At 45.9% G+C, this 14,372-nt stretch overlaps 1 protein-coding gene across 6 annotated transcripts in view; it reads left to right on the forward strand.

The window, feature by feature from the left end:
- The window catches only part of TENM4 (teneurin transmembrane protein 4), a 498,342-nt gene that overhangs the window by 356,382 nt on the left and 127,588 nt on the right, over positions 1-14,372 (forward strand). For all 6 annotated transcript variants that reach the window (XM_006759877.2, XM_015561430.1, XM_015561431.1 and 3 more), the window contains one exon: positions 5,626-5,826. In XM_006759877.2, the coding sequence (XP_006759940.1) occupies positions 5,626-5,826 (201 nt within the window). The remainder of the gene's footprint in view (positions 1-5,625; positions 5,827-14,372) is intronic.

Raw genomic sequence — 14,372 nt, forward strand, 5'->3', positions numbered from 1 at the left:
TTCCTAATTTCCTGAGGTGGACACTCTTGGTGCACCCCTTAGTGGGCTTTGTGCACAGTCTTGTTGTAGTTAAGCCTTGATTGTTATAGGTATCACTGGGAGGAATTGACCACCAGGCCAATTGGCTGTGATAATCAGCTGCGTCTACGGTGGGAGAACTTCTGTGCTGGAGACACCCTTCTGGGGCATGCCTTGCTTCAGTGGGGCTTTGGTGATCACTGAGTCTGCCCCCTGAGTGTGTCCCTTATGGATCTGAAGAATTGTAATCTGGATGGTCACACTCTGACCACTGGGTACACTGGTTCTGGGATCTCTAAGGAAGTGCTAATTTGGCCTCAGCCTGAGGCTACCCAGTAGGAGCTACAGAGAGATCTGAAGATTCTTCTTCTTGTTTGGGGTTTGGAGGTGCCCAGATGAGGCCCAGCTGTGAAGGAAGCAATGCAAGCTTCTGTGGGGCCTTGGGCCTTCTTTTGGAAATTCTGGGTCTCTCTGACCCAACTGCAGTTTGTTGGGTAATTTTAGATTGCAAAGGGACAAGCCGTTCATATGTGAAAGCCTCTGCACACAGCTTGGGTGGGGTGGGGTCTCAGGGAATCAATAGAGCAGAGCAAACAGCTATGGCTGATCCTCAGCCCTGCCCTAAGAAGCCCTGGGTCTCAGTGTCCCATGGTAATCACTGCAAGCAACTCTGAGAGGAAACCGCCCTCGAGTTCCACCCGATACCAGACAGTCCAGTTTCTCCCCATATGAGTCTGGGTCCTCAGAGACTCGCCCAGAACTGGAGTTCAGAGCAGTCAGGAGCTTGTGACTCCCTCCTGATTGAAAAAGACAACCATGTCCTCAGTTGCCAGCCCTTGCCGCATGCGCCTCCATACCTCTGCACTTTACTTCCGCACCTCCTCTGAGTCTCAGTGTGCTTTTCTCTTTCCTTCTAGTTGTAGAATTTCCACTCAGCCAGCCTTCCTGTGGTTCTGAATGATGTCCGTTTTGTCTTTTACTTGTATTTTTGAAGTGGTTGTATGAAGCAGCAATTTCAGGTGTTTACCTATGCCGCCATCTTGGTTTCTCCATCTGTGTACACACTTTAACAGATGATAACTCACTTAATTTTGAAGATGAATGGTATGTTACTAAATACTGACTTTATAATCATTCAAAGTTTACATACATGTGTATGGGACACCCTTATATGCCTGTATAAATCAAGGCTAGAAAGTGAACTGCTGATGTAACCATGGCATCAGTTCTTTCCCAGGAAATCTAACAAGGTGAGATAAGTACATATATGTATTTCACAAATGAAGAAACTGAGTCCCAGGGAAGACCATTGGCATCACCATGGTCATATAGCTAACTAACCGATGGCTGGGTTGGGATTCAACCCAGGCCTCCGCAATTCTGGTCAGTGCTCTTTCCTCTCGGCTGCATGGAAATTCCACACGAAAGGAGGAGTCTTCCTCACAAGCAGTCTAGAGTAGCTTTAAGAGCCCATACTCGGGAATCAGATGTAGGCTTGGGTCCCGGCTCTGCCATTAACTAGCCTCGGCTCCCTCGTCTATAAAATGGGAATGCCTTCCTCAGAGGGCTGTTGGGAGGAGTGAATTAAATGATCCATGTAAAGCTCAGTGTCTGACACATAGTAAATGCTCTATAAATGTTAGCTCTTATATTATTAGTTTATTCTGGGGACAACCGAAGCACAGTTCCTGTTCTCCTCCACTCATTTCATCCAAGGTCCTTTGAAATGGATGGACTTTGCCTGAGAAACTGATGGATGATGCTAATAGTCGTTACCTCCCACTGTCCACTATCTAGGGCCCCAGCACCTTCTCCATGGGGTGGAAGGGCTCTAAGGAGAGCTAAATTTGAAATTTAACATGTATTCCCCTCTTAAGGCATCATTTTCTCTCTAAAAAAAAGAGAGAGAAAGGGAGAGGGAGACTATAATGGGCCCATTTTTAAAGAGTTGGGAACAGGAAGAAATTAGTGTCTAAAAAGCATCGCCTCTCTGAGACAGGCTGTCTGCGGACCACAAGTGTGACTGCAGGTCCTGATTCCAGCCTATTCATGTTGACCAGATTGCTGTGGGCTGTCTGAGAGAGGAGGTGTGCCAGCCCCTCTCACAAAGGAACTTGGCTTTCTCTTCCTGACAATGGTGACCTTCAGCTGCTGTTCCTTTTCAGTTTAGTCACTTGAGGTGAAGACCCTGAGAAGGAAAGAGAAACAAAGAGGAGATTCCTCTTGGAGCTGTGGGGCTGTCCACCCCTGCCTCGCCACGTTGTGTGGGCCGAGGAGGGGGATGGTCGAGCTCCACCACCCCCTGGACAGTGCCCCAGCACAAGGGTACTTAAAAGAGAAGAAAAGGAGCTGTGTAGCTCTTTGATTTACATTATCTATTTGAAAAGAAATGTTTTTACTCCTGCTTTCTTTTCTGAGGAGGGCCATCTGGGACTGATTCCTTTTATTATTTCTATTTCTCTGGTGAAACATCATTGAATAGTCCTGTGTTTATAATGGGGTTTCTGAGAGCCTTTGCCCTCCCCCCCTCTTGTCTCCCCTCCTCCCTCAACTCTGTTCTAAGGGGTTTCACTGTGTTTATAAAACATCAGCTAACAAGCTTACTTTTCCCCCCTCTCTGGCTTCCTTCTTCTGAAGTTTATTGGCCTATATTTTTTTAAAGCCTGAACCACGCCAACGGGGCACTTGGAAGGGTTGGAGGAGGGGCAGAAGAGAATAACTTGGGCCTTTTGCAGTGAAAAGTGAGACTGTATTTTGGGTCCGTGGAACATTTGGGGCAACAGTTGTGCTTACAGCCTGGCCTCGCAGGCCGCATCATTTCATCAACGGGCTGAGCTTCTTCCAGAAATTTTGGCTTAAATGGCAAGCTCTGCAGAGGAAAAATATAACTGTTTGGCACCTCTTCTAAGGAGAAACTAAGTGAGACTGTCTACACAAAGTTTAGCCACCTCCCTGCCAAGTTCTCCCGGGCCCTCCAGCAGCCCATCTTCCCATGTCACACAGTTTCCTGCAAAATAAATATCATGAGGGAAACCACCCCAGTGTGATGGGAAGAGGTCACTTGAATCCCGTCCTAGGGTCTCTGTCACCCCAATGGCCCCAGAAAGGGAGGGCAGGCCCACAGTCTAGGTAGGATCTCCATGGCAGAGCATCACGATGGCTCAGATAATGGCCCCGAGTTTTGGATGAGCAAGGACAGTGTTCTCCAGGCAGGATCTCAGCCAGTTCAGCTCAGATTTCCTGGAGCTGCCTTCCCTCTTCAGAACTTCCCTGGAGTTCCACACTCACTCTACCAAGTTGACCTTCAGAAGCCAGGATTAATTGATGATGAATGGCCTGGAGGTAGCCTCTCACAGTCCCGTCTGATCTTTCCCGGCCTGAATCATCTTCGGAGAGCGTGGAATTTGCTCCGTTGGTTCCTGGGTCCCTCACAGACATACTGTGTCTGAGACAGAGCAGGACTGTGCCGCCAAGGGCCTCTCACTAAACTTGGCGCCCTCTCTGCTTGCTGGCTAACAATGCAGATTTATAGATCCAACCTCAAGGGCCCCTCAGAGACAGCTCGAGCCCAAAGCTGGGGTCAGGTGTTCAGGGAGCCGGAAATACCTTTATAGGCCCTGGGACAGGAATCGCTGACTCATTTCCTGACAGATTGGAAAACTCTCTGGATCTAGGGAATTATCATAGTAGCCTAATGGGCTGGAATAATCCTTCTGAGATCCTGAGATCCTGGGGCCAGTCATGAAAATTGTATCATTATTATTATTTTTATTCCTTTTAATTACAAGGCACTCCAGTAGGTCATGCCCGAACCGTTATTAAATGGTGTCTTGAGACTGCTAGAGAGGAGATTCTTTGCCTTCATTTGGCTTTATTATTTCTCCACGTTGCCCTATTTCTTTCCTTGTTTTGTTTTCCTATGTTTTAACCATTTTATGTGTTTAAATCTGTGTATGTGATGAATGTATTTTTGAACCAGTCAGATGATAAAGAAAACAACAAGTCATCTATACCAGCCAGTAGGGATTCAACTTTGAGTTACCACTGTGTGATCTTGGGCAACTTATTTTAACCTCTCTGTGCTTCAGTTTCCTCATCTGTAAAATGAGGCTAATAATGGTAATTACCTCGAAGAGTTGTTGTTAGTGTTAAATGAAATAATATATATATAAAAGGTATAAAAGAAAAATATAGCACAAGAGAGGAACTAAATTAAACTTGTTATTATTGCTATTGTGTTAGCATTATTATGTTTTTAGCAGTGGCTGCTCCTGACCTCTGGTCTTCTTAGTCATCATTTAAGTCATGAAGCTGAACTCCTTTAAAAACCTAAATAGTAAAAGAGCTTTTTTTAATAAGCTGGCCCTCAGAATACACAGCCTGTTCCCAGAGTGTTGCCATCTGTAAAGTCTGCTCGTTTGTGTCTGAGACGCTAATATACTCATGCTGGGTTTCCAAGTCTTTTGTGCAAAAGTCAAATATACTGGGTTATAAAATTTAATTGATAACTAAAGTAAAAGCATGTCTGAATTATAAATGAGCTCTGACCACAGTTTGCTACTGAATGTCCTGATAGAACCAAAAAACAGCTACTGATTTCCAACAACTTACAATTTATACAGTTTATATAGTCCTTTCAAATCCTCAGTGTCTTTGGTCCTCATAGCAACCTGAGAGAAAGGTAATTCTATCATACCTGCTTTATAGATGGAAGCTCAGAGAAGGTATATGTCTTGACCGTGGTCATTGAACCAGTATATTTTGTTCTGTGACCCTTGAATTTAGGACCTCAGAGGTCAAATGTTAAAACCTTTCCTCTGCAACATAGGGCTTCCTCATGAGCTCTTATAAGGAGGCCACAAGGTAGGAATTTGTATCCACATTTTACAGGTAAAGGAACCAAGACTCAGAGAGGTAAACAGTCCATCAACAGGTAAGTTGAGAAGCCAGGTTTACCATTTTCTAGGTACTGCTCTCCTCCATACCACGTGGCCTCTGCACAGGAAATCTGTGTCCTTCTATTGTTGTAGAAGACTGAAGAAACCCAAGCGACACTTGGTTTTCTTGGAGTTACACAGCTTTATTACGCCGGCAGTCTCAGAGGAGTCGCCTCCAGAGTCTGAGCAAACCAATATGGTGGAAGCCCTTCTTTTATCCCCTCTTGGTTTCTTTGTCCCCCAAATATGGATGGGGACTTCTGGACATTTCATGGGCTTTGCAAAAAGCCCAGTGCGTTGGGATGGGGGGTCTTGAGATCATATCTAAGGGCCTGGCCTGGCGCCAGCACTGATAACCCCCTTCGGGGATTCATGGTTTATGGCCTCTGTAAAATGTGAGCATTTAGGTAATAGGTCTTGCCAAATCAGATTGTGGAGGAAAGGGGCAGTAACTTAATTATAGGTTATCAAGAATGTACATTAAGTTACTGCACAGATTCAGATTGCTAGCCCCCTAAACATCAGGGTTACATTGGAATTAGCCTTTTAGCCTTCTCACTACCAGAGTGTGGGAAGCCCCTTTACTTCACTACGAGGTACTTTACTTAGAGGAGCCTCTCACCTTTGCTCGTCAGATACTTACCCGTGTTCTCTTTCCTTTGTGTCACAGTGGACTGCATGGACCCCACATGTTCTGGCCGGGGCGTCTGCGTGAGAGGCGAGTGCCACTGCTCTGTGGGATGGGGAGGCACCAACTGTGAGTCACCCCGGGCCACGTGCTTGGACCAGTGTTCGGGCCACGGAACCTTCCTCCCAGACACCGGGCTTTGCAGCTGTGACCCAAGCTGGACTGGACACGACTGTTCTATCGGTAAATGTGTGTTGGGTGTGGGGGGAGAGAAGGGCAGGGCGTGGACAAAGGGAAGATGTGTCCACGGTGCTGTGTTCATCGTTTCATCCTGATCTGCCCCGACCCTGCTCTCAGACACATAGCAGTGCATGCCCAAGTCTCTGATGCTCTCCTTCTTTTCCTGAACTTCAGTCTTCACCCTCTATTCTTAGATGGGCAGAGGACTGAAAAACCATATCTTCACATCATTCCTTTCATAGCAGTGGCCTTGAGAGTCAAAACATCGCCCCTAACCAGTTAATTATAATAACAGATATTTCAGAGAAATCTCATCTCTCACTTTATGGTGGTCATCTCTGGAGGCCAGGCCAAGAGAACAGTGTGCCTAGGTGAGATCTGCCAGGATGGAGCTTTGGTTTCACTCACTCCTCAGAGGGAAGTCCAAGCTCAGTGTAGTCTTTAAGGATCTCTGTGACCTGACCCCCACCTGCCTTTCTGGCCAGATCCTCTGCAAGACTGTAAGTTCCATGAAGCTAATAAACATGTCTTACTCACCTCTCCATCCTTAGGACTTAGCATAGGCCTGGCCCACAGCAGTACCTAGCAAATGGTAATGAATGAATGCATGCATGCATGAATGAATGAATGAACGAAGGAACAAATGAACACATGATGGAATGTGTTCTTAATTGTGGTATTTGGTTCAACATAGGATTTATACATATAGAGTTCAAAGAATTATTATATTGGCACCCTCTGTTTGTAAGCATTTGTTGATTTATAGACCCTCTCAAGATGAGGATTAATTGAGAACAGATGTGGATCCCTAGCCTAGTACAGTATAGGTATAATAGAGGCCCGGTGCACAGATTTGTGCACTGGTGGGGTCCCTCAGCCTGGCCTGTGCCCTCTCGCAATCCAAGACCCTTTGGGGGATGTCAGAGAGCCGGTTTTGGCCCAATCCCTGCCCTTCTCCCTCCCCTCTTCCCTCTGAGATTCATTAGTCTGTTCCATGTTTCCATCTCTCTAGTTTCTGCTCCTGCAATGAGCGCCTGCCCCCTGGTGGTCAGTATGCGTCATAGCTACTGGCCAGTAGGCCGGTTGCTTAGGCTTTTAGATGATAGATAGATAGAATGTTCACCTTTAGTGAACCTTAAGTAGTGTCTGCTACTTAAATACACACACACACACACAACCTGTGAGAATGGAATCATCATCCCTCTTTTACCAATTTACATAATACTGTACTCTTTGCATACTCATTGAGCACCTACTGTGTGCTAGGTACTCTTATCAGAAGGGATAAAGAGGTAAGAACATTTCTACCTTTGTGAGCTTACATGCTAACAAAAGGGGAGCAGAGACAGAAAACAAACAAATGAAGAGAAATCAACGGATAAGGACCAGAAAATTTTAAGTAATCTTACCCAGTGACACACAGCTAAAAAGTGATAGCATCTCTAGCTAAGTGTGTTTACCCTGAATCACTTTCCCCACCACATCACACTGTTTGAACTAAGTGAAGCTCAAGTCAGCTCATTATGTTGTGTATTAACAGTCCTGGTTGTGGTCAGGAAGGTAAGACCTTTGGCAACAATGAGATCCAAGCAGCATTTGTGCCTTTGGGATACTTTGATTTACCTTTCCAGCTGACGGGAGGATTGATGCTCCATACACAGTCTAAATAGGACTTTTATCCTCGTTTGCAAGGCTTGTATAAAGACATGATTACAAAGACAGATGTGCAGGGCCTTAGGAATAATTCTGTTTATAGCAATATTTCAGATGGTTCTCTTAAAGCTACACTGGGTTGTATTGTTCACCAAGCTAGTTTGTGATGCATATTTAACTATCCCTGCCTTGTTAATCCCTGATGAGCCCCTCCACAGCCTCCCTTGGAGGCAGGTATAATTTTGGGTGAGATCCTAAGCATCCTTTAGTTGGCCCTGTAAAAGGAGACAACAGGACCAATGGAAGGGGCTTTGCATAGAACTGTGAGAGCTCATCTTTCTCAATTCTGTGCACCCCACTCCCCACAACTGGTACCAAGCACACGTGTGGCTTCACGTGTGAAGGCAAAGAAGCGCCATGTATTGCAAAGGGTCCCTGAGTCCAACAGACCTGGGCTGAAACACTGGCCCTGCTACATACTAGTTATAACTTCAGGCAAGTCACTTCACCTCTCTAAGCTGTTAAATGGAGATAATAATAGTACTTACCTTGTAGAGTTATTTTTTGGAGAATTATTATTTAAAGAATTATTTAAGATAATGTTAAAAAAGCACTTACTGTGCTACTTAGCCCATGATATGGGCTCATTAAATGTTAGCTATTGTTCTGATTATGATTGAAATACCCATTGTTGAGAGCCCTGGATATTAATGAAGACATTTGATAGAGGCAAGATGAGACATGCCTTTCAGGAATATCGATTGTAGTTTTTAAATCTCTAACATACAACTGACTGAAACGGTGTCATGACTGCCACAAGGCCAGGAATTTGAAAGATGGCTTCAGAATTAGTCTCCCCTTGAAACAGTAATACCAATTTGTGCCTCACAGCCTATAAAGATTTTTCAGCCCAGACAGTGTGGCTCAGTGCTTGAATGTTGACCTATTAACCAGGAGGTCATGGTTCGATTCCTGGTCAGGACACATGCTCGGGTTGCGGGCTCAATCTCCAGTAGGGGGCATGCAGGAGGGCATCTGATCAGTGATTCTTTCTCATCGTTGATGTTTCTATCCTTCTCTCCCTCTCCCTTCCTCTCAGAAATCAATAAAAACATATTTTATATAAAAAAATTTTTAACAGATATTTCACACATTCACAGGCGCGCATGGCACACACACACAGATATCCCCTCTTCCCCCCATAGCAGCACCAGCCCCGTGAGGCAGCATCACACTGAGGCTCTGGGAGTTGCGGCAATGTGCCTACGCAACACTGGTCCTGGTGCACAGCACGTCATGCCGTGCTGGGAGCCCAAGTCCAGCTTGCGGCCTCAGCTGGCCTGCTGCCCAGCACTCTGTGCTGCCTCCCCACAGGCCTCTGTTTCTCCTCAGCTTTCACCACCCCTCCTGAAGCCAGTCCAAAGGCCAGTGAAAGCACTTGGATGGTGGCTGTCTCTCCAGATCCCCTGCTGTGTAGGCAGTACCTGCCTGGGCTCACTCCTGTTTCTGCCACGTGCTACCTGTGTGACCTTAGCCAGGTACTTGACTTCTCTTGGCTTCAGTTTCCTTACCTGAAAAATAGTTAATATCAGTGCCCACCTCAGAGGGCTATGTGATCATTAAATTATATGAGGGGTGTCCGCATGTGGAACACTGCCTGCCCAGAGTGAGCACGTCCTGTCTCACCCCCACCCCACCTCCCTCCCAAGGGCCCTCTTACTCCATGGAAGTGAAACTCATCATTGAGTTTCAGGGACCACAGCCAAGGGACCCTTCATATTCAGGGAGTTAGGCACCAGGCTTTGTTTCAGAAGACCTGCTCCCCACTATGTGAATGGCTCAGCAAGTTGCTCCACCTCCGGACCCTCAGTTTCCTCCTAGGTAAAACCACCATGGGCTTCTGTGAGAATTCAGTGAGAAAGTACAGGCGAAGTGGTTAGCACAGTGTCTGGCACAACTCAGACACCAGCAAGCAGCTACTTCAGTCGTGTTATTTGTGTTATCTGCTCCTGGCACCGCAGGGCTGGTACAGGGCCCTACCACCAGTGGCTGCAGCCCAGCAGACACAGTCAGAGTGCTTCTTGCACCGTCGGCACTGACTGTGTGCTGTGGGCTGTGGGCTTCGCAGGAACGGGCCCCCACCGTCTGGCCCTCGGAGGAAGGGAGAAAGCTCTTCCCTGAGAGGAGTGTCTTGCTGTTTGGCATAGAGAACAGGATTTCATGGAAGCAGCTTAAGTCAACATGCCCTGGACTCAGCAACCAGTCTGTAATGAAATGTGAGCTAAGGTCCCCGGCACTTTGGTTAGGTCTGTGGAAACAGCGAAGTCAGGCTTTATACAAGTGTTTACTCAGACCTCTGGGTTGCCAGCAACGTAGCTTCCAGTCTCATGTCAGAAATCCTTCCTTAAATCCAGCTTCATGTGTGTCTTCCTTCCTGACAAACACACAAGATAACTGTTTGAGCAGATCCCTGTCCCCAAAGAGCACAGGTTACACGGCCCATCCCCTACCCTCAACTCTGAGCCCAGGGGACTTCACTTCCTCAGTCCTTTGAGGGTGATGATGGTGGTGGTGGTAATGATGATGGCGGTGATGATTGTGGAGGTGATCATAGTGATGGTGATGATGATGATGATGATGAAGGCACTGCTACTGCTGTTGTTTTATCAATGGGAAACAGTTGGGGAGGGAAATAACTTGAAAATAATGCAGCTAATCAGTGTCAGAGTTTTAATTAAATCCAGGCCCATTGTTTCCAAGTTCTCAGCTCTCACCTCCAGCCCCGTTCCCATCCAAAGAGGTTTCCTTGTCAGTCATCTTGTCTTTCTCCCTGACCATCCACAGGATGGAGCATTGGCTAAAGAGCCACCAGTTTCTTAGTGCTTGCCATTTCCCAACTACTGAACCAAGTGCTTGACAACCATCATCTTAGTTAAAGTTCATCAGAACCCTATGAGGTAAGTGTTCCATTTTCAGCTGAGGAACTTGAAGTTCAGAAAGTTAAATTCCTTGCCAGCATCCCTCCCACCCCCAACCCCATCAGTAAGTGACAGATCTGGCTCCAAGGACCCTCCTCAGCTCTGTGAAAAACGGAACAATGTATTGCAACTGCGCCTGGAGGCTTCGTAGCTTTTGCATAGGATGGGCACACAAAGCAGCACTGACAGCCCCTCCCTTCCCCAATTATTTTCGTTAGCTTTTCATCCTCTTGGCTTGGAGCTACTTCCGAAAAGGAAAGGAATTTAACCTCTTCAGGATGGTCTTTAAAATTGGAAAAGCCTACCTTTTTGTCACACCCAAATGACTTCCAAAGAAGACTTCAGGCTCGGTGGCTTTTTCCAGGACAGCATTTCACTCATGATCGCTTAGTCTTGCCATCTGCCCTCCATTGGCTCTCCCTCCTCAGAAGCCTCTGTCCCCACCACATGAATTCATTCCTTGTTTCCACTACTCGCGAGCCCTCTGCAATCTTGACTTCCATAAATGACTTTCATTTGAGAGACCCTCTCACTACATTTTATTCCTCTTGGTCCAGCTCATAGAAGCAGTACGTGGCAAAGAATCTACCTCTAAAATGCTCACGCTGATGGGTTATGATTCTTATCATTTCATTGCAACCGAGTTTTATGGAATAACAGGTAGAGATGTTTGAGAGATTCGGTGGTACAGGGTTGGAGGCAGCATGTGCGTGGTATTTAGAGAGAGTCCAAGCCAGACTCTTTTCCAGACTCAGTTTATCCAGAGAATAGGGCTAATGACACCTGCCTAGCATTGTTGTTTTCCAAATTAGCTTTAATATGCATCAATGAAATGCCTAGCACCATAGCTGGCATTCAATAAGCACTCAATAAAGTATTAGTATATATTTTTAGAATGAATGATTAGATCTAAATTAGCCAAGCAGTCCTTAGACTCTAACACATTTTATGTTTGAGGGCAGTTAATATAGTGAAGTAGTAGCCTCTGTCCTCAAATCCAGACTCTGACCTGCATTTGAGTCTATGTGACCTTGAACACCTTGGTTTCTCTCTCAGAAGCTTGGTTTCTTTGTGGTTCCTGAGTCTCTCCACTACCAACACTGGCCACCAACTCTAGATCAGCGGTTCTCAACCTGTGGGTCGCGATCCTTTTGGCAGTCGAACGACCCTTTCACAGGGGTCACCTAAGACCATCCTGCATATCAGATATTTACATTACGATTTATAACAGTAGCAACATTACAGTTATGAAGTAGTAACGAAAATTATTTTATGGTTGGGTCACAACATGAGGAACTGTATTTAAAGGGCCAGAAGGTTGAGAACCACTGCTCTAGATGAACCATCATTAATGTGCTGGCACCCTTATCCCCAGGTAATAGCGTGAGGGCCACAGAGCATTAGCATCAGTCTGCTGTCAGGACAGCAAGCTTCCTGTGAGCTCCATTCAAGAGCAGAACACAGCCTCCACAGAGAGAGCACCCAGCACAACTCCACACCTGCACACCTGTGCACCTGCACACCTGCACACCTGTACACCTGTGCACCTGCACCCACCCCTAACATGCACATTGTCTACTTCATTTACTCATGAACTTTTCTGGCTTCCCTATGTGTGGGCAAGGGGCACTGAGAATCAGACAGCCACAGTCCATGAAGGAAGCAACAGCTAGTATAAGACATGACTAGAGCTCTGATGATGTGTGTACAGCGGGGTTTGTGAGCACAAAGCCAGGAGCAGTGAGTTCAGCCAAGAGAGGATGCGGAGAGGGACCTGAGAGAGTCTCCCCCAAGGAGGAGACTTGTAAGCCAGACCTTGAGAGAGGACGCCCTGGTGACAAAGGAGGGAGGAGTCCAGGCAGAGGGAAGAGCACGCACAGAAGCATGAGCCATGCAGGAGCACCATCTGTTTGGAAAGCCCACCTGGGACTGACTGGAGAACAGGAGCCATAGGAGTGTGGGCAGGAAGTTATGTCAGAAAGGTAGGCAGGGTCCAAATCATGAAGTTCACTGAATGCCTCACTGGAAATCTTGGATTAAAAAATGTTTCAATGGCCCTGGCCAGTGTTGCTTAGTGGTTAGAATGTTGGCCCTGAAACCGAGGGGTTGTGGGTTCAATTTCTGGTCAAGGGAATGTACCTGGGTTGCAGGTTCAATCTCAGCCTGGTCAGAGTGCATGTGAGTGGTAATTCATCTATGTGTCCCTCTCAAATCGATGTTTCTCTCTCTCCCTTCCATTCTCTCTAAAATCAATGGAAGAGATATCCTTGGATGAGGATTAACAAATCAAAAAGATGTTTCAATGCATGTTGTAGATTTTCCTTTCAGACTCCCCAGTAGGGCCCTTTCTCCCTTTCTTTAGCTCTTTCAGCTTGACTTGGCGTAGGTTCTACCTTTACTTGGGGGGGGGGGGGTCCTTCTAGACTCCTAGCTCAGATCCTCTGAGCTCCCAGTTTCTTTTCTATTGCTCTCAGCCCCCACCAAAAAGAAAAGCAACTCACAACACATATTTAATAACAATAATGACTAGATGGGTAGGGAACAGAAAAGCTCTTACCAAATTAAATCACAATTGACTGCAAAAGAAGTTCAATGACTTAAAAAAAATAAGCTGCAAGTAGCAACAGGGTTAAAAAAAAATAAAGCTCTAAATATGGCAGTTGCATTAGTGGTAGATTTTGAAAATAGTAACTCAATTTTATTTACGAGGCAAAATATAATTACATTTAAATTTGAGGGAACAGAATTTAATTCTTATTAATGACAGAAAGACTGAGTGAGATGCTTTATTGCCAGAGAAATTGTCTTACGTTCATGGATGGGAGAGAAAATTAGATCCAGCGTTGAGCATTCTCCCCTGTTACAAGTGTCATTTGTGTAGCCGGAATTGTTCCCTCTCTGAGGCAGCATTAGCTTCTCAGCCCTGAAAACACAGTACCGACATCCAATTAAACATCAAAAGGAAATTATCAGACTGGACTGTTTCTGTATAGGTATGTTATGGGAGGGAAAACTCAGGGTTATAATTTCACCTGAGGAATAACATCCCTGAAACTTGACATTTCCTGTACCCCTTCCCAGCAGCAAGTGCTAGCCTAAAATCAAAGTTCAGAATAATAAATATCTGAGAGATTTACACCGAGGCAGAGAAAGAAGAGAAGGTGCTGGGAGCAGGTGGAGACGAGCCCACCCGTTGTCTAGGAAGTCATGCGGAGGTTTAAACACAATGAGATGGTCAGTTTCTAACATTTAATCAAAGGCTGGGAAATTGGGTCCAGACAGGAGGACTACGAAATACTGCCAGAGTGAAAGGTTGACAAACCAGGAGCTGTCAGCTTTGTAATTTAGTAGAATTCCCCCCCGACAGCCCTGGAACCTTTTCTATCACAACCGGAGCTCTTCAGTATGCAAATGTAAGCCCTCCTGAAATTGGGTTTCTGAATCAGGTTTCTATCTGGATGCCCAAGCTGATATCTTACATGAAATCTCTGGTTGTCTTCCTGAATCGAACTGCTGGTATGATAACTTGTAATTTAAAAATAATAACTGTTTTTGGAATGGAAATTTTATAAAGCTCCTTTATGTATGTGCTTCATGATTGATTCAAGCAACAGATCCGTAAGTTTCTGACATTGCAGATGGTGTTATTCTCAGGAAACCAGGGTTCAGAGAGCTTGGGTGATTTGCCCAAAACCACTCCGGGGAAACAAGATTCCAGTCCAGCCTTCCTGGGTTTCAGAGCCCATGCTCACCCCCTGCATAACTCTGCCGTTAGCTCTTGCCAAGGTTTATGCTGATACTGTCGATGAATCCGGTATCAGGTTTCTAAGGGGCCACTTTATAAATTTGGTACGACTTCCAGGAACCAGGTGAGTTGGATCACGACCAACAGTGTAGTGGACACTACCACCAGGGTAC

The sequence above is a fragment of the Myotis davidii genome, unplaced genomic scaffold, assembly GCF_000327345.1.
Source record: "Myotis davidii unplaced genomic scaffold, ASM32734v1 scaffold916, whole genome shotgun sequence".
NCBI lineage: Eukaryota > Metazoa > Chordata > Mammalia > Chiroptera > Vespertilionidae > Myotis > Myotis davidii.